Raw genomic sequence first — 23,125 nt, forward strand, 5'->3', positions numbered from 1 at the left:
CATCAGCTGCAGCTTCCCAGCGCACTGTCATGTCCCTGTCTGAGTAATTAGTTACCCTAAGGTCAGAAGGAGGAGGCACCTTCACTAGAAGATTCGTGCAAATTTGATATATTTGACTTCTCTGTTTTTTTTCTCTCTGAATTATTTTTGAAAAGGAAAAATAATAATTTGAATGTGAGGCAAAACATGTATGGTGCTCGGTAAAGATGACACACCGACCCACTTCTTTTTTTGTTTTGTTTTTGTTTGAGAAAGTTTGTTTTCATATTAAAGCAGTGTCAGTGACGTCATTCTACCCGACTACCACAGGTAAAGAAAAGCCTGAATCTATAGATCTTTTTCTTTTCTTTTTGTCTAAAACACAAGAGATAAAAAAGGCAAAAAAGCCAGGGAAACATAGGAAATAATGTTTTGTCAGGCAATGACTTGTTGGCAGAAGAAGAGTGGTCCTTGGTAGCCATGACAAGAAGGAGGTGTGTTTGTTGCTGGCAGGTAAAAGAAAAAAACCAAAGCAAAGAAAAAAAAGTCAGGGGAAGCCCAGGATACGAGGGGTCATCCCTTGGAATTTTCAGTCCAAGATCACCCGCCTGGACCTCCCCCTAGCAGGTGAACATACAGAGGCAGGTGAGCCGAGGGCTCGAACCTGGGCCTGTATGTTACTAACCTGCTAGCCCGCCACATGTTGCCACATGACGGGCGAAGAGAATGGGGCAAATTGTTCTATTTAAAGAGCACTACGCGCACATCGTGCATCAGCCTTTTCCATTAGCTGGAGACCACACATTTTTGCACTCAAAAATAGCGGCGGGGCCTCAGTCTGTCTGTGGGGCATCGGGTATACCGGGCATTTGCCCGTTGGGCCGATGCTAATTTTGCCTTTTAAATGGCCCAATGTTTTGTTGTTGTCTTTTTTTCCTAACTGTGTAAACAGTGAAAGGTGGCGGATTGGACAGATGCTGGCAGACGTGTAAAAATAACTCAGTTGTTTGGTAGTGGCTATGGTGGAGCTTTCACAGATTCAGTCAAATTAGCAAGTGGTGGAGGCCAGCAGGTGGATGGGGGAAAGGACTGGAGGTGGAGAGACCCAAGGCGGCCGCCAGTCCGACTGTCAGGTGAAATGAGCTTCAGGTAAGAAGTTATGACCTGCAGTCTATCTGGGTCAAACCAAGTTTAGGTGGAGTTTATTTTCCTTGTGCTAACTTTTTACAGTCAGTTACAATAACTCGTACTGTGTACTAGCTAGCATGATGGAGTTTCTGTACAGTTGGGTGGGTGCTATGATGTTACTGGTGAACTTTATTTTATTCATATGGTTAGTTAGTAGAGTTGCCAACCGTGCCATAAAAACGGAATCCTCTGGTATTCAGAGTTAATATTATGCGTTTTGTATTGAGCTGAAAATAAAAGCGATTTGTCCCGTACTTCAGCTACAATAAAAAAAAGACACAAAGCTGGAGTTATTCTGTGTCTTTGCTGCACAGCTGCCTCTTCTTCTCTCATTCTCCCCCCTCCCTCTCCTGCTGCTACTTCAATCATGAAACTGATCAATGATCAGCTGATCAGCGTTTCTGCCACAAGTCCCGTCTCTCTTGCTTGTTTATCTCCCGCTTTGCGCCAGAAAGAGGAAACTAGCAGAGGTCGTGTTAAACAGCAGAAGCGCCTTTAAACTTGATAAGCTGTTGTTAGAATTGATTTAATTCGGTGCAATTACTTTTTCATATAGGACCAAGTATGTTTGGATAGCTTTTTCCCCTTGAAAACTGCCGTTTAATATGAGACATTCTTGTCTAATATTAAAATTTATTGATCTTAAACGTGTAAGTGTGACAAATATGGAATAAGATACGAAATCAGAAAGGAGGCAAATATTTTTTCACAGCGCTATAGTCTGTAAATGATCTTTTGGCTATAGTAGATCTTTGACTTGTTCCTTTTTTAATTGCTTTGTTTAAAATAGTTTTCTCTAGGTTAAGGCATACGGTCCAGGCCTACAGAGCAGTGGTCTGGCTGTTGGAAAACCCAGTGAACTCACAGTTGATGCCAAGCAAGGAGGAAAAGCTCTGAAAATTATAGCCCAGGTATATCTGGCTTTGTATATGATCACAAATAAGTTAAATATATTGTATGTACCGTATTTTTCGGACTATGAGTCGCACTTAAAATCCTTTAATTATCTCAAAAATCGACAGTGCGCCTTATGTATGAATTCTGGTTGTGCTTACTGACCTTTATTTTATGTAATACACGGCGCTTAAAAATCTGTCAAAAAATGTTTTAGTACGACTTTGGTAAGCTACGAAGTCGCACCGCTTGATGGATTGTCGGAGCATTACGGCTACGTAGTCAGGAGCCTGGCGGAGTGATACGTACTGTGCTGCAACATAATATTACTGTATTGTGTGTGGATAATGACCCCAAAATGCCACCTGTTAAGAGACATGCTGACAAAGCGGATTTCAAACTCAAGGCTGTCAGTCACGCAGTAGAACATGAGAATAGAGCAGCTGTGAGAGATTTCAACATGAATGAATCAATGGTACGGAAGTGGAGGAAGCAAGAAGAAAGAGTTGAGTAAAGTTTGACTTATCTGGCTGTTTTGTTTCGCTTAATGCGTTTTATAGTCCAGTGCGCCTCATGGATGAAACCAGACCTGTTCATCGACAGTGCGCCTTATAAACTGGTGCGCCTTATGGTCCGAAAAATACGGTGTGTTAAATCTGATTGAACTATAATCCCTTGTCTTCTGCACAGGATGGTGAAGTCAATTCTGTGGATGTCCAGGTTAAGGATAATAGCAACAGCACATACACCTGCACCTGCACCCCACGTAAGCCTGTGAAGCACACTGTGATGGTCTCCTGGGGAGACGCTAACATCCCTGAGAGTCCATTCAGGGTGAGTATGCACTCACACACACTCTCACTTTCACTCTGGCATGCAAGGTTTGCCTTTTCTTCTCACTGTAAAGTCTCTTGAGTTTTGGTGTTTGTGCCCACAGATGAATGTCGGAGCAGGCTGTCATCCAAACAAGGTGAAGGTCTCTGACCCTGGAGTGGCAAAGACGGGCCTGAAAGCCTTCCAGCCAACATACTTCACTGAAGGCGGGCTCTGCTGCAGATATTCCACTGGACATAGGAGAGCGTGACCTCAGCCAGCTGACAGCCCCTCTTACAACACCCTCAGGCCCAGAGGAGCCCTGCCTGCTGAAGATGCTGCGTAACGCTCACATTGGTGAGTATCCATCTGATAAGTGAGAAGTTTGCTAAACAATGAGACTCATCAGAATCCAAATACTTTATTAACCCCTAAGTAAAAGACAGAGGGGGAAAGTAATAAAAGTTAAAGCGTGGAGAAAGAAGCAGGAGCAACTGAAACGGGCTGCATGCACACACGAGAATAAGCGTTGTTAACATCTGTTTTGTCTGTCTTAGGAATCTCGTTTGTTCCCAGGGAGATTGGTGAGCACCTTGTTAACATCAAGAAGAACGGCCGTCATGTTCCCAGCAGCCCAATTGCTGTTATGATCGAGCAGTCAGGGATTGGTGACGTGTGTGAGTGGACCGTGGCTGACCAAAGCCAGGACTTTTCAGCCTTGAGAGTTCATCATTGATGCAGGTATATGCTCAGTGAAAGCATAGATACTGTGATATTTTTCTTTTTAAACATTCAAATAGAATATTTGTCAGTCTCATCTTGTTATATTAGGCTTCATCTGCTTGAGCCTTTCCACTGAAGGACCCAGTTAAGTGGGCATTAACACTGAGGACCAGGAGGATGGCTGGTGACACGATGTGTTGCTCTTTGAGGTCTTTTAGCCTGTTTCACTTTGTCACACAGGTTCTAGTTAACTGATTTCTTGATTCACAAGTCTGCAATTAATCAGGCCTGAGTGTGTTTAGTAACACTGAACTGAGGTTTCCAAAATTGGTTAATCACAGTTAACCCTTGATTTAACAAGAGGGGCAATTTGTTTTTACACAGGACCAGGGAGGTTTGGATAATCTTTCTCCCTAATCTATGAAATCATCATTTAAAAACTGCATTTTGTATTAACTTGTCTTATCTGTGTCTAATATTAAAATGAGTTTGATGATCGGAAACATGTAAGTGTGATAAATATGCAAAACACTAGGAAATCAGGAAGGGGGCAAACACCTTTTCACATCACTGTAGACGTGATTACAGAATACCTTTTACATCCTGGATTACAATAGGATATCCATCAACGGCAGATACTGGTCTCCATGACACACAGATACTGGAGTGGTCTGACCTGACCACACTCGCACTGCTTACCCACAAAGTGTGTAGAGAGACAGAAAAAAGCCAGAAAACAAACAAAGCCATGTAGGACATGTGATACTGGAGGACATGAGCACTGGGAGGTACCCAGCTGATCACCATGCTGACGGCAGTCTCATCAGAAACCGTGAGGCTGGTCGGGCCTCCACCAGACCCTGCAGCAACATCATAGAAGAGATAAAGTACCACAGCTAACGACACTTAACACTCACTTTGTTCCTTTAAAGGAGGAAATTATTTTGGCAGCAGAGCAAAGTGTTTTTTTAGAAAATAAATGTAAAGTATAACAGAGAATTTGATACTTTGATTTGATACTTTAACCTCACTACATTTATTTCATAGCTCAGAGTTCTAGTTATTCAAAGATGAGAATTTAGATGTGAAATTTAACCTTTAAGTGACTAGTACTTTGAGAACTGCCATCAATTACACAATGAAGTTCATTTACGTACAGGTTATTGTATTAGTAATGCTATATTGTACATAGAGACAGAATATGACATGAAGGGCTACTGACCACAGAAAAGTAAAAGGTAACTGGGCCTAAAGACTAACGGGAGAGAAACACGCTTTCTGTGATTCTATTTGTGTTTTTGTGCTAATCTTGGATATCTTAGGTTGTCTCATTACTGTCATATATGTCCTATCATTAAAACACTGGCTTCTAACAACTAACAGTGTCTCTAAAATAATTTAATAAATAAACAAATAATATGGATGCATGACTCAAATGCGTGACTTTTAACTTGTCTATTTTTTAGGCTGAACACTGCTGCTAATGTGACTTAGGTAAATGGTTTCAGGCTCTCCCCTCCTGAGTTTGACAAACGTTCAGGATCAGAAAATGTGTGACTCACAGGTGCTGTAGCGTATGGCCACAGCTTCACTCTGAGCTCCATCTCCATAGAGTGCAGACAGTGATATCTCATACTCCTTAAGACACAGGACAACAGTTTATTGAGATATTGTATTTTTTTTACTTCATAATATGTACTCCAACAATCCAATAGTTCTTCCCCACCTGTCTCAGGTCGCCTCCACTTAGTGAGGTAAGAAACATCATCATCAGCTGCAGCTTCCCAGCGCACTGTCATGTCCCTGTCTGAGAAATTAGTTACCCTAAGGTCAGAAGGAGGAGGCACCTTCACTAGAAGATTTGTGCAAATTTGATATATTTGACTTCTCTGTTTTTTTTCTCTCTGAATTATTTTTGAAAAGGAAAAATAATAATTTGAATGTGAGGCAAAACATGTATGGTGCTCGGTAAAGATGACACACCGACCCACTTCTTTTTTTGTTTTGTTTTTTGTTTGAGAAAGTTTGTTTTCATATTAAAGCAGTGTCAGTGACGTCATTCTACCCGACTACCACAGGTAAAGAAAAGCCTGAATCTGTAGATCTTTTTCTTATATTTTTGTCTAAAACACAAGAGATAAAAAAGGCAAAAAAGCCAGGGAAACATAGGAAATAATGTTTTGTCAGGCAATGACTTGTTGGCAGAAGAAGAGTGGTCCTTGGTAGCCATGACAAGAAGGAGGTGTGTTTGTTGCTGGCAGGTAAAAGAAAAAAACCAAAGCAAAGAAAAAAAAGTCAGGGGAAGCCTAGGCTACGAGGGGTCATCCCTTGGAATTTTCAGTCCAAGATCGCCCGCCTGGACCTCCCCCTAGCAGGTGAACATACAGAGGCAGGTGAGCCGAGGGCTCGAACCCGGGCCTGTATGTTACTAACCTGCTAGCCCGCCACATGTTGCCACATGACGGGCGAAGAGAATGGGGCAAATTGTTCTATTTAAAGAGCACTACGCGCACATCGTGCATCAGCCTTTTCCATTAGCTGGAGACCACACATTTTTGCACTCAAAAATAGCGGCGGGGCCTCAATCTGTCTGTGGGGCATAGCTGGACTGGCCATCGGGTATACCGGGCATTTGCCCGTTGGGCCGATGCTAATTTTGCCTTTTAAATGGCCCAATGTTTTGTTGTTGTCTTTTTTTCCTAACTGTGTAAACAGTGAAAGGTGGCGGATTGGACAGATGCTGGCAGACGTGTAAAAATAACTCAGTTGTTTGGTAGTGGCTATGGTGGAGCTTTCACACATTCAGTCAAATTAGCAAGTGGTGGAGGCCAGCAGCTGGATGGGGGAAAGGACTGGAGGTGGAGAGACCCAAGGTGGCCGCCAGTCCGACTGTCAGGTGAAATGAGCTTCAGGTAAGAAGTTATGACCTGCAGTCTATCTGGGTCAAACCAAGTTTAGGTGGAGTTTATTTTCCTTGTGCTAACGTTGTGCTACAGTCAGTTACAATAACTCGTACTGTGTACTAGCTAGCATGATGGAGTTTCTGTACAGTTGGGTGGGTGCTATGATGTTACTGGTGAACTTTATTTTATTCATATGGTTAGTTAGTAGAGTTGCCAACCGTGCCATAAAAAACGGAATCCTCTGGTATTCAGAGTTAATATTATGCGTTTTGTATTGAGCTGAAAATAAAAGCGATTTGTCCCGTACTTCAGCTACAATAAAAAAAGACACAAAGCTGGAGTTATTCTGTGTCTTTGCTGCACAGCTGCCTCTTCTTCTCTCTTTCTCCCCCCTCCCTCTCCTGCTGCTACTTCAATCATGAAACTGATCAATGATCAGCTGATCAGCGTTTCAGTCCTCTTTGCTTGTTTATCTCCCGCTTTGCGCCAGAAAGAGGAAACTAGCGGAGGTCGCGTTAAACAGCAGAAGCGCCTTTAAACTTGATAAGCTGTTGTTAGAATTTATTTAATATTACTTTCTAGTATCAGCTGATGTTTGTTGGAGCCACAGCTGTAAAAGCTGCTGGCCATGATATCGGTTTGGTTATCTGGTGAGAGGGAAACATGAAGATGAAACCAGGAGATGTCCTTACTGAATCATCAGCGCTGAACAGGTTATTCTCATTTAAAATTTCTAGCTTTCAACAAATAATTATCCGAATCTTACAACCAAAGTTTTCATCTGATGTCAAATTTATAGAAATCCATTATTGTACATAGTAAGTTTTTTTCAGGGTCCCAACATAATTTCTTCAGAAGAAAGTACTGTACATGATGCCAGTATTTTCCCACATTTTCTAGATACTGTACTAGTACTTTGTGTAAAATGCCATCAAAAAGTCAGTTAAGTTTTATTCTTTCTCACCTGTCTTTCTGTCTCCTTTCACTTTTAAAAGGTTGCCATGTTATAAAAAATATTTTGCCCTGCCATGCTGTTTATTGATGTGGTAAATAAATAGTTTATGAAAATATCACTAAATCTGTCATTTATTATTTTTAATATTCAGTAATGGTCATGTCTCACCTCTAGTCTTCTCTGTCTTAATTTCAGGTTTCCACCATATGTTGTAGATAGTTCAGGAAGTTAACTCAACCAAGCAGTCTTTGGGTTTTGGCTAAGTACTGCTTAGAATACCAGAATAGGGAGGATGGTGTAGGTTTAAGTTTATTAGATTGATACATATGTACCAACAAGACAGTGTACATCACTGTCACAACGACGTTTGTTTTCATTCAAAGGCTTTATGGTTTTTCCTATAATACCTGGTGGGCCGGTCTCTAGTCAAAATGCCCGGGCTGATTTTTTGTCCCTGTCCAGCCCTGCTGTGGGGTAGTCCAGTTTACTGAAGAACACCTCAGGCTGTCCAATAAATATAAATATCATGCTTTATTGCAGCTTGAAAAACTTCATGCCCTTGGCTACAAACCAGCACTGCTTCTTGGGAAGAAGAGCAAAAAAGGAGAACTCGGATATGAAATATTAACCCCTGGCTGCAGACTAACAGCCAATGTTCAGGAATCCCTTCAGAGGATGGGCTGATGTTATGAGTACCTTTGTAAAGGTAAGATTCAGATCCTGCACTTTTAAAGTTATGATTTATGTTTAGTGTCTAAAAATATTTTCTTATGTTTACCTGTTAGAAAACCACTTTACTGTAAAAGCAGAAATTCAATCATCAATCCTTCTCCCATTTTCACATAAGCAGCACATAATTTATAAGTGTTGGTTCCTTCCTCAGCAGTAGTTAACAACATATGGTGGCTTATTTTTCCTTTCCAAATCTTGAGTGACAGCCACTTTTGCTGCTATCACGCTTAAAGATAGAAAGAAAGCAAAGTTATCAAAAGACTGATCTGCAGATTGCAGCTACTTAGACAACTGACAATCTGTTTGTGCCTGTTTTCTTCCTTCATTGATATATATGTAACTGATACATGCGATGTGTAACTGATACATGCGATGTGTAACTGATACATGCGATGTGTAAATGAGAATCTATGTTAATTAAAGTAGTATTAAGGTACTTACACACTGTAAATGGCATAAAATCAAGTGATGGTGTAGCTTAATAAAATAGTGATGGGTATAGATAACGTTGCATCGGAACCTTTGTGGATATTTAAATGTTAGTAATCTGGGCAGAAATGATCACATTTTACTTTAGTTTGTTTAAAGAGCACATTGTACACGGGCCTTGAAGAAAAGGTATGTAGTCTTAAGCACGATGTTTTGGTGGAGTCAGGCGTCTGTAGCATTTTGCACTTCCAGTAGACTGACGTTTGGTCATCATCATCATCACTGAGTCACAACAGCTTCTCCTTCACCCTCACCCTTTAATTCCACTCTGTTCCCTTTCATACGTCATATATACTTAGTCTGCTACAAACCAGGAGGCGTAAAGCAGGATAAAGTTAAAAGTTTGAGCCATTGTGTAAACTAACTTGAATGATCAACAACCAGGAGGAGGCAACGATTATGGAGCCACGGGAGGTGAGGACCACGCAGGTGGAGGAAGTGAGGAATGTGATGGAGAAGATTGAGCTCAACAAGGGACAGGATGAGCCACTGAGCACTTCAGAGGGGCAAGTGGCTAGGTATCGCCAAACCATTTTCAAGCAGGTACTGTACCTCTTTTTTCATTAATTCCCTCTTGAGTGGGGGCCACCGGTATGCGTGTTGCTTAATAGCGCACGCATCACCCACGTCAATGTCGTGCTTTAACACTGGGGTTCTAGATGGTACATCCCCAAACAGACTAGGGTGCGCTTGGATCAGATCTTTCACGTCATCTTTCTCGTCATGAGGAAGATAGGAGAGGTACGTGGCTAAGGCACCAAGAACCTCTGAGTTTGCGAGCCTGCCACTCGGCTGACCTTCACTACCCTTCACCAAACCATCATCATGGTTTATGGGCACAGAAATGAGTGAGATGGAGCCCTCCCGATCGTCTTCCCTAGAGTGAAACAGTTTCAGCATATTTATATGGCAGAGCCGTGTTTTTCGCCTTCTATCCGGAGTGCGAACAATGTAGTCTGTGTCATTGACTTTGCTCTCTACCACATATGGCCCCGCAAATTGGGCTGACAGAGATGGACCAGATGTGGGCACCAACATGAGTACCTGATCACCAGGTTTAAAAGAACGCTGCACTGCCTTCCTGTCATACTGCCGCTTCATTTTCCCTTGGGCTGCTGACAGAGACCTCTTAGCTATTGCACAAGCATGGTACAAACGTTCCCGACACTGCGTGACAAACTCAAGCACATTTGATTGCGGCTGCACATCAGATAAAAACTGTTCTTTCAGAGTTTTTAGTGGCCCTCTCACACTATGCCCAAAAACTAGTTCAGCAGGGCTGAAACCAAGGGACTCCTGTTTTGCTTCACGAGCTGCACACAGTAGGAATGGCAGTCCCTCATCCCAGTTCTTGTCAGTCACCAGACAATATTTTCGCATCATCAACTTTATGGTCTGGTGTTATCCTTCCAGTGCACCTTGTGACTGGGGATGGTAAGGGCTGGAAGGGATGCAAGCGCTACTGGCGCTGGAGCAGTACTGTTACAGGATGGAGTTGATGGCATCAGTCACCCAAAGTTTCACTTGGTGACAGTTGTTAAAAGTGTCTGTTTACTGTATGTGATATTTTATGTGGGGGGGGGGGTTACGGTCGCTGACCTCTAGTGGCTCTCCCTCTGTGGAAGAGTTTTTTTTCTCCTTTTCTTGTGTTGCAGGTCTGCCTCATGAGCCACAGCTGAGGTGTGTTCCAGCTCGTCAGCCACGGCATAATGGCTGTATCCCAATTCAGGGTCTGCAGCCTTAAAGTACGCAGCCTCAACGGTCCTCAAGGGCCGCGTACTCAAAGACCGCTAAGGCTGGAAGTGTGAGGCTTGTGAAATGGGACGGTCTAGCCTCCGTCACGCTGCCCAGGTTGCCTAGCAACCATGATAGCTGGAAACGTGTGGTTGACAGAAATGAAGGAGAACATATTTTGTTCGTTTGTTTGTTTCTACATGAGCTCTGTGTGATTTAATAAGTATCTGAGGCTGAGACCACAGGACTGTAAAACATGATTGTTGGGCTTCATATCTGTACTGAACAGTCATATAAGATTAGCTAGTAAATAACAAACAGTTAATGTTGTTCATGAGACTAAAGTCAGTGTAAATATGATATGGCCAATATTATAGATATTATAGTAATCATTATTAGTTATTACAGCAGTGAGTTTGAACTCTCAAATCAAATCACTTCCATTGTCAGATGTGACATGTGCAGGTACACTGGTACAGCACATGTGAGTGAACTCTGTGTCAAATACTGAGCTTCAGTAAAGATTCAAGTTGCAGCTATTTATATGTCCTATCACCTTAAATCTTCACTCAAAGACACTCAAGTATCTTTGACAGTGTATATATAGATGCATTATACATAAGAGACAAATGTTGTTCCTTCAGTATGTTGGCATTATTACATTTGGCTCAATGCTTACATATATGTGTAAAAAGCAAATGTACGAGCTGTGATAACTGTGTCTGATAGAACGAAGAGTAGACTGATATATGAAATATTCCTTTATTGGGTGAGAAAATCAGACCATGTCATAACTGCTTTAAGTCATACAGAATAGATATCAGAGCCTTAAACAGGCTGACTTCTGCTAAATGGGTCAAACTGGGCAGAAAGTCTACAAACACATAACATCCTTATAGAATATGATGTAACACTATAGATTAACTTACCTCAGAATATATAAAGCATATAAACAATTACAGCAATATGATGCAACAAACACAGCAGTACTACTAATCCAAAATACTCAAAGCTTCATAGAACTGACAACTAACAGTGTCTCGAAAATAATTTAATAAATAAACAAATAATATGGATGCATGACTTTTAACTTGTCTATTTTTTAGGCTGAACACTGCTGCTAATGTCACTTAGGTAAATGGTTTCAGGCTCTCCCCTCCTGAGTTTGACAAACGTTCAGGATCAGAAAATGTGTGACTCACAGGTGCTGTAGCGTATGGCCACAGCTTCACTCTGAGCTCCATCTCCATAGAGTGCAGACAGTGATATCTCATACTCCTTAAGACACAGGACAACAGTTTATTGAGATATTGTATTTTTTTTACTTCATAATATGTACTCCAACAATCCAATAGTTCTTCCCCACCTGTCTCAGGTCGCCTCCACTTAGTGAGGTAAGAAACATCATCATCAGCTGCAGCTTCCCAGCGCACTGTCATGTCACTGTCTGAGAAATTAGTTACCCTAAGGTCAGAAGGAGGAGGCACCTTCACTAGAAGATTCGTGCAAATTTGATATATTTGACTTCTCTGTTTTTTTTCTCTCTGAATTATTTTTGAAAAGGAAAAATAATAATTTGAATGTGAGGCAAAACATGTATGGTGCTCGGTAAAGATGACACACCGACCCACTTCTTTTTTTGTTTTGTTTTTTGTTTGAGAAAGTTTGTTTTCATATTAAAGCAGTGTCAGTGACGTCATTCTACCCGACTACCACAGGTAAAGAAAAGCCTGAATCTATAGATCTTTTTCTTTTCTTTTTGTCTAAAACACAAGAGATAAAAAAGGCAAAAAAGCCAGGGAAACATAGGAAATAATGTTTTGTCAGGCAATGACTTGTTGGCAGAAGAAGAGTGGTCCTTGGTAGCCATGACAACAAGGAGGTGTGTTTGTTGCTGGCAGGTAAAAGAAAAAAACCAAAGCAAAGAAATAAAAGTCAGGGGAAGCCCAGGCTACAAGGGGTCATCCCTTGGAATTTTCAGTCCAAGATCACCCACCTGGACCTCCCCCTAGCAGGTGAACATACAGAGGCAGGTGAGCCGAGGGCTCGAACCCGGGCCTGTATGTTACTAACCTGCTAGCCCGCCACATGTTGCCACATGACGGGCGAAGAGAACGGGGCAAATTGTTCTATTTAAAGAGCACTACGTGCACATCGTGCATCAGCCTTTTCCATTAGCTGGAGACCACACATTTTTGCACTCAAAAATAGCGGCGGGGCCTCAGTCTGTCTGTGGGGCATCGGGTATACCGGGCATTTGCCCGGTGGGCCGATGCTAATTTTGCCTTTTAAATGGCCCAATGTTTTGTTGTTGTCTTTTTTTCCTAACTGTGTAAACAGTGAAAGGTGGCGGATTGGACAGATGCTGGCAGACGTGTAAAAATAACTCAGTTGTTTGGTAGTGGCTATGGTGGCGCTTTCACAGATTCAGTAAAATTAGCAAGTGGTGGAGGCCAGCAGCTGGATGGGGGAAAGGACTGGAGGTGGAGAGACCCAAGGCGGCCGCCAGTCCGACTGTCAGGTGAAATGAGCTTCAGGTAAGAAGTTATGACCTGCAGTCTATCTGGGTCAAACCAAGTTTAGGTGGAGTTTATTTTCCTTGTGCTAACTTTTTACAGTCAGTTACAATAACTCTTACTGTGTACTAGCTAGCATGATGGAGTTTCTGTACAGTTGGGTGGGTGCTATGATGTTACTGGTGAACTTTATTTTATTCATATGGTTAGTTAGTAGAGTTGCCAACCGTGCCATAAAAAACGGAATCCTCTGGTATTCAGAGTTAATATTATGCGTTTTGTATTGAGCTGAAAATAAAGGCGATTTGTCCCGTACTTCAGCTACAATATAAAAAAGACACAAAGCTGGAGTTATTCTGTGTCTTTGCTGCACAGCTGCCTCTTCTTCTCTCACTCTCCCCCCTCCCTCTCCTGCTGCTACTTCAATCATGAAACTGATCAATGATCAGCTGATCCGCGTTTCTGCCACAAGTCCCGTCTCTCTTGCTTGTTTATCTCCCGCTTTGCGCCAGAAAGAGGAAACTAGCAGAGGTCGTGTTAAACAGCAGAAGCGCCTTTAAACTTGATAAGCTGTTGTTAGAATTGATTTAATTCGGTGCAATTACTTTTTCATATAGGACCAAGTATGTTTGGATAGCTTTTTCCCCTTGAAAACTGCCGTTTAATATGAGACATTCTTGTCTAATATTAAAATTTATTGATCTGAAAAGTGTAAGTGTGACAAATATGGAATAAGATACGAAATCAGAAAGGAGGCAAATATTTTTCCACAGCGCTATAGTCTGTAAATGATCTTTTGGCTATAGTAGATCTTTGACTTGTTCCTTTTTTAATTGTTTGTTTAAAATAGTTTTCTCTAGGTTAAGGCGTACGGTCCAGGCCTACAGAGCAGTGGTCTGGCTGTTGGAAAACCCAGTGAACTCACAGTTGATGCCAAGCAAGGAGGAAAAGCTCTGAAAATTATAGCCCAGGTATATCTGGCTTTGTATATGATCACAAATATGTTAAATATATTGTATGTACCGTATTTTTCGGACTATGAGTCGCACTTAAAATCCTTTAATTATCTCAAAAATCGACAGTGCGCCTTATGTATGAATTCTGGTTGTGCTTACTGACCTTGAACCGATTTTATGTAATACACGGCGCTTAAAAATCTGTCAAAAAATGTTTTAGTACGACTTTGGTAAGCTACGAAGTCGCACCGCTTGATGGATTGTCGGAGCATTACGGCTACGTAGTCAGGAGCCTGGCGGAGTGATACGTACTGTGCTGCAACATAATATTACTGTATTGTGTGTGGATAATGACCCCAAAATGCCACCTGTTAAGAGACATGCTGACGAAGCGGATTTCAAACTCAAGGCTGTCAGTCACGCAGTAGAACATGAGAATAGAGCAGCTGCGAGAGATTTCAACATGAATGAATCAATGGTACGGAAGTGGAGGAAGCAAGAAGAAAGAGTTGAGTAAAGTTTGACTTATCTGGCTGTTTTGTTTCGCTTAATGCGTTTTATAGTCCAGTGCGCCTCATGGATGAAACCAGACCTGTTCATCGACAGTGCGCCTTATAAACTGGTGCGCCTTATGGTCCGAAAAATACGGTGTGTTAAATCTGATTGAACTATAATCCCTTGTCTTCTGCACAGGATGGTGAAGTCAATTCTGTGGATGTCCAGGTTAAGGATAATAGCAACAGCACATACACCTGCACCTACACCCCACGTAAGCCTGTGAAGCACACTGTGATGGTCTCCTGGGGAGACGCTAACATCCCTGAGAGTCCATTCAGGGTGAGTATGCACTCACACACACTCTCACTTTCACTCTGCATGCAAGGTTTGCCTTTTCTTCTCACTGAAAAGTCTCTTGAGTTTTGGTGTTTGTGCCCACAGATGAATGTCGGAGCAGGCTGTCATCCAAACAAGGTGAAGGTCTCTGACCTTGGAGTGGCAAAGACGGGCCTCAAAGCCTTCCAGCCAACATACTTCACTGAAGGCGGGCTCTGCTGCAGATATTCCACTGGACATAGGAGAGCGTGACCTCAGCCAGCTGACAGCCCCTCTTACAACACCCTCAGGCCCAGAGGAGCCCTGCCTGCTGAAGATGCTGCGTAACGCTCACATTGGTGAGTGTCCATCTGATAAGTGAGAAGTTTGCTAAACAATGAGACTCATCAGAATCCAAATACTTTATTAACCCCTAAGTAAAAGACAGAGGGGGAAAGTAATAAAAGTTAAAGCGTGGAGAAAGAAGCAGGAGCAACTGAAACGGGCTGCATGCACACACAAGAATAAGCGTTGTTAACATCTGTTTTGTCTGTCTTAGGAATCTCGTTTGTTCCCAGGGAGATTGGTGAGCACCTTGTTAACATCAAGAAGAACGGCCGTCATGTTCCCAGCAGCCCAATTGCTGTTATGATCGAGCAGTCAGGGATTGGTGACGTGTGCGTGTGAGTGGACCGTGGCTGACCAAAGCCAGGACTTTTCAGCCTTGAGAGTTCATCATTGATGCAGGTATATGCTCAGTGAAAGCATAGATACTGTGATATTTTTCTTTTTAAACATTCAAATAGAATATTTGTCAGTCTCATCTTGTTATATTAGGCTTCATCTGCTTGAGCCTTTCCACTGAAGGACCCAGTTAAGTGGGCATTAACACTGAGGACCAGGAGGATGGCTGGTGACACGATGTGTTGCTCTTTGAGGTCTTTTAGCCTGTTTCACTTTGTCACACAGGTTCTATTTAACTGATTTCTTGATTCACAAGTCTGCAATTAATCAGGCCTGAGTGTGTTTAGTAACAGTGAACTGAGGTTTCCAAAATTGGTTAATCACAGTTAACCCTTGATTTAACAAGAGGGGCAATTTGTTTTTACACAGGACCAGGGAGGTTTGGATAATCTTTCTCCCTAATCTATGAAATCATCATTTAAAAACTGCATTTTGTATTAACTTGTCTTATCTGTGTCTAATATTAAAATGAGTTTGATGATCGGAAACATGTAAGTGTGATAAATATGCAAAACACTAGGAAATCAGGAAGGGGGCAAACACCTTTTCACATCACTGTAGACGTGATTACAGAATACCTTTTACATCCTGGATTACAATTGGATATCCATCAACGGCAGATACTGGTCTCCATGACACACAGATACTGGAGTGGTCTGACCTGACCACACTCGCACTGCTTACCCACAAAGTGTGTAGAGAGACAGAAAAAAGCCAGAAAACAAACAAAGCCATGTAGGACATGTGATACTGGAGGACATGAGCACTGGGAGGTACCCAGCTGATCACCATGCTGACGGCAGTCTCATCAGAAACCGTGAGGCTGGTCGGGCCTCCACCAGACCCTGCAGCAACATCATAGAAGAGATAAAGTACCACAGCTAACGACACTTAACACTCACTTTGTTCCTTTAAAGGGGGAAATTATTTTGGCAGCAGAGCAAAGTGTTTTATTAGAAAATAAATGTAAAGTATAACAGAGAATTTGATACTTTGATTTGATACTTTAACCTCACTACATTTATTTCATAGCTCAGAGTTCTAGTTATTCAAAGATGAGAATTTAGATGTGAAATTTAACCTTTAAGTGACTAGTACTTTGAGAACTGCCATCAGTTACACAATGAAGTTCATTTACGTACAGGTTATTGTATTAGTAGTGCTATATTGTACATAGAGACAGAATATGACATGAAGGGCTACTGACCACAGAAAAGTAAAAGGTAACTGGGCCTAAAGACTAACGGGAGAGAAACACGCTTTCTGTGATTCTATTTGTGTTTTTGTGGTAATCTTGGATATCTTAGGTTGTCTCATTACTGTCATATATGTCCTATCATTAAAACACTGGCTTCTAACAACTAACAGTGTCTCGAAAATAATTTAATAAATAAACAAATAATATGGATGCATGACTCAAATGCGTGACTTTTAACTTGTCTATTTTTTAGGCTGAACACTGCTGCTAATGTGACTTAGGTAAATGGTTTCAGGCTCTCCCCTCCTGAGTTTGACAAACGTTCAGGATCAGAAAATGTGTGACTCACAGGTGCTGTAGCGTATGGCCACAGCTTCACTCTGAGCTCCATCTCCATAGAGTGCAGACAGTGATATCTCATACTCCTTAAGACACAGGACAACAGTTTATTGAGATAGTGTATTTTTTTTTTTACTTCATAATATGTACTCCAACAATCCAATAGTTCTTCCCCACCTGTCTCAGGTCGCCTCCACTTAGTGAGGTAAGAAACATCATCATCATCAGCTGCAGCTTCCCAGCGCACTGTCATGTCACTGTCTGAGAAATTAGTTACCCTAAGGTCAGAAGGAGGAGGCACCTTCACTAGAAGATTTGTGCAAATTTGATATATTTGACTTCTCTGTTTTTGTCTCTCTGAATTATTTTTGAAAAGGAAAAATAATAATTTGAATGTGAGGCAAAACATGTATGGTGCTCGGTAAAGATGACACACCGACCCACTCCTTTTTTGTTTTTGTTTTTTGTTTGAGAAAGTTTGTTTTCATATTAAAGCAGTGTCAGTGACGTCATTCTGCCCGACTACCACAGGTAAAGAAAAGCCTGAATCTGTAGATCTTTTTCTTTTCTTTTTGTCTAAAACACAAGAGATAAAAAATGCAAAAAAGCCAGGGAAACATAGGAAATAATGTTTTGTCAGGCAATGACTTGTTGGCAGAAGAAGAGTGGTCCTTGGTAGCCATGACAACAAGGAGGTGTGTTTGTTGCTGGCAGGTAAAAGGAAAAAACCAAAGCAAAGAAAAAAAGTCAGGGGAAGCCCAGGCTACGAGGGGTCATCCCTTGGAATTTTCAGTCCAAGATCGCCCGCCTGGACCTCCCCCTAGCAGGTGAACATACAGAGGCAGGTGAGCCGAGGGCTCGAACCCGGGCCTGTATGTTACTAACCTGCTAGCCCGCCACATGTTGCCACATGACGGGCGAAGAGAATGGGGCAAATTGTTCTATTTAAAGAGCACTACGCGCACATCGTGCGATCAGCCTTTTCCATTAGCTGGAGACCACACACTTTTGCACTCAAAAATAGCAGCGGGGCCTCAGTCTGTCTGTGGGGCATCGGGTATACCGGGCATTTGCCCGGTGGGCCGATGCTAATTTTGCCTTTTAAATGGCCCAATGTTTTGTTGTTGTCTTGTTTTCCTAACTGTGTAAACAGTGAAAGGTGGCGGATTGGACAGATGCTGGCAGACGTGTAAAAATAACTCAGTTGTTTGGTAGTGGCTATGGTGGAGCTTTCACAAATTCAGTCAAATTAGCAAGTGGTGGAGGCCAGCAGCTGGATGGGGGAAAGGACTGGAGGTGGAGAGACCCAAGGCGGCCGCCAGTCCAACTGTCAGGTGAAATGAGCTTCAGGTAAGAAGTTATGACCTGCAGTCTATCTGGGTCAAACCAAGTTTAGGTGTAGTTTATTCTTGTGCTACTTGTGCTAACGTTGTGCTACAGTCAGTTACAATAACTCTTACTGTGTACTAGCTAGCATGATGAAGTTTCTGTACAGTTGGGTGGGTGCTATGATGTTACTGGTGAACTTTATTTTATTCATATGGTTAGTTAGTAGAGTTGCCAACCGTGCCATAAAAAACGGAATCCTCTGGTATTCAGAGTTAATATTATGCGTTTGTATTGAGCTGAAAATAAAAGCGATTTGTCCCGTACTTCAGCTACAATAAAAAAAAGACACAAAGCTGGAGTTATTCTGTGTCTTTGCTGCACAGCTGCCTCTTCTTCTCTCATCTCCCCCCTCCCTCTCCTGCTGCTACTTCAATCATGAAACTGATCAATGATCAGCTGATCGCGTTTCTGCCACAAGTCCCGTCTCTCTTGCTTGTTTATCTCCCGCTTTGCGCCAGAAAGAGGAAACTAGCAGAGGTCGTGTTAAACAGCAGAAGCGCCTTTAAACTTGATAAGCTGTTGTTAGAATTTATTTAATATCACTTTCTAGTATCAGCTGATGTTTGCTGGTGTGGTGAGGCTGTTGGAGACAATGTTGGTACAAGGGGGGTCCTGAAAGCATGTGCTGATTAGCTTCAGTTTCTTCTCTGAAGTTGCTCTATTTCCCTTCAGGTTTCTCTCAGACCAAGATTGAATGTGATGACAAGGGTGATGGATGGTGTGACATGTGCTGCTGGCCCACAGAACCAGGTGAGTATGCTGTCCATGTGCTCTGCAACAATGAGGACATCCAACACTCTCAGTTAAGATTAGTTTTCACGATTGTTGCCTCAAGACCTGAGATCATGGTGGTGGGCTTGTGATGGACACACTTTTCATGGCTGAAACCTCTCCTGTAGAGGCTAAGCCTAGGCTTGAAGCCACTGGGGTGTTCGTTGGCAGGGGTGACACAATGTCACTGGTATGCATGAACTGATTAAACTTGATACAGTCCAATAACTCCAGCCTTACTCATCTTGTCCTTCAGATTCTTTATTTCCAGGATTTAACAGCAGCACAGCGGACACAAACTGTTTGCTTCCTCCCGATCAACAACACACCTGCCGCTAATTACGTGTGTCGACCTTAAATATCTTCACAAACTCAAAATGTGACCTCTAGCACCAAACGCTTGCTACAGTTCTTGGTGTCAGAGGTGACACACAAGGTATCGGGTTTTCGGTGCAATTACTTTTTCATATAGGACCAAGTATGTTTGGATAGCTTTTTCCCCTTGAAAACTGCCGTTTAATATGAGACATTCTTGTCTAATATTAAAATTTATTGATCTGAAACGTGTAAGTGTGACAAATATGGAATAAGATACGAAATCAGAAAGGAGGCAAATATTTTTTCACAGCGCTATAGTCTGTAAATGATCTTTTGGCTATAGTAGATCTTTGACTTGTTCCTTTTTTAATTGCTTGTTTAAAATAGTTTTCTCTAGGTTAAGGCGTACGGTCCAGGCCTACAGAGCAGTGGTCTGGCTGTTGGAAAACCCAGTGAACTCACAGTTGATGCCAAGCAAGGAGGAAAAGCTCCTCTGAAAATTATAGCCCAGGTATATCTGGCTTTGTATATGATCACAAATATGTTAAATATATTGTATGTACCGTATTTTTCGGACTATGAGTCGCACTTAAAATCCTTTAATTATCTCAAAAACCGACAGTGCGCCTTATGTATGAATTCTGGTTGTGCTTACTGACCTTGAACCGATTTTATGTAATACACGGCGCTTAAAAATCTGTCAAAAATGTTTTAGTACGACTTTGGTAAGCTACGAAGTCGCACCGCTTGATGGATTGTCGGAGCATTACGGCTACGTAGTCAGGAGCCTGGCGGAGTGATACGTACTGTGCTGCAACATAATATTACTGTATTGTGTGTGGATAATGAACCCAAAATGCCACCTGTTAAGAGACATGCTGACGAAGCGGATTTCAAACTCAAGGCTGTCAGTCACGCAGTAGAACATGAGAATAGAGCAGCTGCGAGAGATTTCAACATGAATGAATCAATGGTACGGAAGTGGAGGAAGCAAGAAGAAAGAGTTGAGTAAAGTTTGACTTATCTGGCTGTTTTGTTTCGCTTAATGCGTTTTATAGTCCAGTGCGCCTCATGTATGAAACCAGACCTGTTCATCGACAGTGCGCCTTATAAACTGGTGCGCCTTATGGTCCGAAAAATACGGTGTGTTAAATCTGATTGAACTATAATCCCTTGTCTTCTGCACAGGATGGTGAAGTCAATTCTGTGGATGTCCAGGTTAAGGATAATAGCAACAGCACATACACCTGCACCTGCACCCCACGTAAGCCTGTGAAGCACACTGTGATGGTCTCCTGGGGAGACGCTAACATCCCTGAGAGTCCATTCAGGGTGAGTATGCACTCACACACTCTCTCACTTTCACTCTGCCATGCAAGGTTTGCCTTTTCTTCTCACTGAAAAGTCTCTTGAGTTTTGGTGTTTGTGCCCACAGATGAATGTCGGAGCAGGCTGTCATCCAAACAAGGTGAAGGTCTCTGACCCTGGAGTGGCAAAGACGGGCCTGAAAGCCTTCCAGCCAACATACTTCACTGAAGGCGGGCTCTGCTGCAGATATTCCACTGGACATAGGAGAGCGTGACCTCAGCCAGCTGACAGCCCCTCTTACAACACCCTCAGGCCCAGAGGAGCCCTGCCTGCTGAAGATGCTGCGTAACGCTCACATTGGTGAGTTTCCATCTGATAAGTGAGAAGTTTGCTAAACAATGAGACTCATCAGAATCCAAATACTTTATTAACCCCTAAGTAAAAGACAGAGGGGGAAAGTAATAAAAGTTAAAGCGTGGAGAAAGAAGCAGGAGCAACTGAAACGGGCTGCATGCACACACGAGAATAAGCGTTGTTAACATCTGTTTTGTCTGTCTTAGGAATCTCGTTTGTTCCCAGGAGATTGGTGAGCACCTTGTTAACATCAAGAAGAACGGCCGTCATGTTCCCAGCAGCCCAATTGCTGTTATGATCGAGCAGTCAGGGATTGGTGACGTGTGCGTGTGAGTGGACCGTGGCTGACCAAAGCCAGGACTTTTCAGCCTTGAGAGTTCATCATTGATGCAGGTATATGCTCAGTGAAAGCATAGATACTGTGATATTTTTCTTTTTAAACATTCAAATAGAATATTTGTCAGTCTCATCTTGTTATATTAGGCTTCATCTGCTTGAGCCTTTCCACTGAAGGACCCAGTTAAGTGGGCATTAACACTGAGGACCAGGAGGATGGCTGGTGACACGATGTGTTGCTCTTTGAGGTCTTTTAGCCTGTTTCACTTTGTCACACAGGTTCTATTTAACTGATTTCTTGATTCACAAGTCTGCAATTAATCAGGCCTGAGTGTGTTTAGTAACACTGAACTGAGGTTTCCAAAATTGGTTAATCACAGTTAACCCTTGATTTAACAAGAGGGGCAATTTGTTTTTACACAGGACCAGGGAGGTTTGGATAATCGTTCTCCCTAATCTATGAAATCATCATTTAAAAACTGCATTTTGTATTAACTTGTCTTATCTGTGTCTAATATTAAAATGAGTTTGATGATCGGAAACATGTAAGTGTGATAAATATGCAAAACACTAGGAAACCAGGAAGGGGGCAAACACCTTTTCACATCACTGTAGACGTGATTACAGAATACCTTTTACATCCTGGATTACAATTGGATATCCATCAACGGCAGATACTGGTCTCCATGACACACAGATACTGGAGTGGTCTGACCTGACCACACTCGCACTGCTTACCCACAAAGTGTGTAGAGAGACAGAAAAAAGCCAGAAAACAAACAAAGCCATGTAGGACATGTGATACTGGAGGACATGAGCACTGGGAGGTACCCAGCTGATCACCATGCTGACGGCAGTCTCATCAGAAACCGTGAGGCTGGTCGGGCCTCCACCAGACCCTGCAGCAACATCATAGAAGAGATAAAGTACCACAGCTAACGACACTTAACACTCACTTTGTTCCTTTAAAGGGGGAAATTATTTTGGCAGCAGAGCAAAGTGTTTTTTTAGAAAATAAATGTAAAGTATAACAGAGAATTTGATACTTTGATTTGATACTTTAACCTCACTACATTTATTTCATAGCTCAGAGTTCTAGTTATTCAAAGATGAGAATTTAGATGTGAAATTTAATCTTTAAGTGACTAGTACTTTGGGAACGGCCATCAATTACACAATGAAGTTCATTTACATACAGGTTATTGTATTAGTAATGCTATATTATACATAGAGACAGAATATGACACGAAGGGCTACTGACCACAGAAAAGTAAAAGGTAACTGGGCCTATAGACTAACGGGAGAGAAACAAGCTTTCTGTGATTCTATTTGTGTTTTTGTGGTAATCTTGGATATCTTAAGTTGTTTAATTACTGTCATACATATCCTATCATTAAAACATTGGCTTCTAACAACTAACAGTGTCTCGAAAATAATTTAATAAATAAACAAATAATATAGATGCATGACTCAATGCGTGACTTTAACTTGTCTATTTTTTAGGCTGAACACTGCTGCTAATGTGACTTAGGTAAATGGTTTCAGGCTCTCCCCTCCTGAGTTTGACAAACGTTCAGGATCAGAAAATGTGTGACTCACAGGTGCTGTAGCGTATGGCCACAGCTTCACTCTGAGCTCCATCTCCATAGAGTGCAGACAGTGATATCTCATAC

At 42.1% G+C, this 23,125-nt stretch overlaps 1 protein-coding gene and 4 long non-coding RNA genes across 10 annotated transcripts; all 5 read left to right on the forward strand.

Moving 5' to 3' along the window:
* The first annotated feature begins 828 nt into the window (after nucleotides 1-828).
* Nucleotides 829-10,485, forward strand: LOC120715159. Of its 3 annotated transcripts, none has more exons than XR_005691551.1 (3): nucleotides 829-1,128; nucleotides 7,996-8,161; nucleotides 9,061-10,485. It is a non-coding gene; the product is annotated as an uncharacterized LOC120715159 (long non-coding RNA). The 3 variants fall into 3 exon arrangements; XR_005691549.1 differs by lacking the exon at nucleotides 829-1,128 and adding an exon at nucleotides 6,206-6,509; XR_005691550.1 differs by lacking the exon at nucleotides 829-1,128 and adding an exon at nucleotides 7,162-7,213.
* LOC120715158 lies at nucleotides 1,968-3,549 on the forward strand. Of its 2 annotated transcripts, XR_005691548.1 has the most exons (4): nucleotides 1,968-2,078; nucleotides 2,752-2,895; nucleotides 2,999-3,231; nucleotides 3,432-3,549. It is a non-coding gene; the product is annotated as an uncharacterized LOC120715158 (long non-coding RNA). The 2 variants fall into 2 exon arrangements; XR_005691547.1 differs by lacking the exon at nucleotides 1,968-2,078 and having other exon boundaries at nucleotides 2,541-2,895.
* LOC120715160 lies at nucleotides 3,550-4,342 on the forward strand. The gene is made up of 2 exons (XR_005691552.1): nucleotides 3,550-3,615; nucleotides 3,706-4,342. It is a non-coding gene; the product is annotated as an uncharacterized LOC120715160 (long non-coding RNA).
* A 1,872-nt stretch (nucleotides 10,486-12,357) lies between the features above and the next one.
* On the forward strand, nucleotides 12,358-16,169 carry LOC120714692. 3 transcript variants are annotated; one of them, XR_005691478.1, is made up of 5 exons: nucleotides 12,358-12,947; nucleotides 13,777-13,897; nucleotides 14,576-14,719; nucleotides 14,822-15,054; nucleotides 15,255-16,169. It is a non-coding gene; the product is annotated as an uncharacterized LOC120714692 (long non-coding RNA). The 3 variants fall into 3 exon arrangements; XR_005691479.1 differs by lacking the exons at nucleotides 12,358-12,947; nucleotides 13,777-13,897 and having other exon boundaries at nucleotides 14,139-14,719; nucleotides 15,255-15,442; nucleotides 15,533-16,169; XR_005691477.1 differs by lacking the exons at nucleotides 12,358-12,947; nucleotides 13,777-13,897 and having other exon boundaries at nucleotides 14,139-14,719.
* Nucleotides 16,170-18,797: 2,628 nt separating this feature from the next.
* LOC120714736 (filamin-A-like) lies at nucleotides 18,798-21,917 on the forward strand. Its single transcript, XM_040001086.1, has 6 exons — nucleotides 18,798-18,842; nucleotides 19,038-19,115; nucleotides 19,852-19,965; nucleotides 20,643-20,786; nucleotides 20,890-21,122; nucleotides 21,323-21,917. Exons 2-5 carry the CDS (start codon nucleotides 19,065-19,067, stop codon nucleotides 21,034-21,036), a joined length of 456 nt encoding a protein of 151 aa, XP_039857020.1. The 5' UTR covers nucleotides 18,798-18,842; nucleotides 19,038-19,064; the 3' UTR covers nucleotides 21,037-21,122; nucleotides 21,323-21,917.
* The last annotated feature ends 1,208 nt before the right edge of the window (nucleotides 21,918-23,125 follow it).

Source organism: Simochromis diagramma, unplaced genomic scaffold (assembly GCF_900408965.1).
Source record: "Simochromis diagramma unplaced genomic scaffold, fSimDia1.1 OVJJ01000421.1, whole genome shotgun sequence".
NCBI classification, from domain to species: Eukaryota; Metazoa; Chordata; class Actinopteri; order Cichliformes; family Cichlidae; genus Simochromis; species Simochromis diagramma.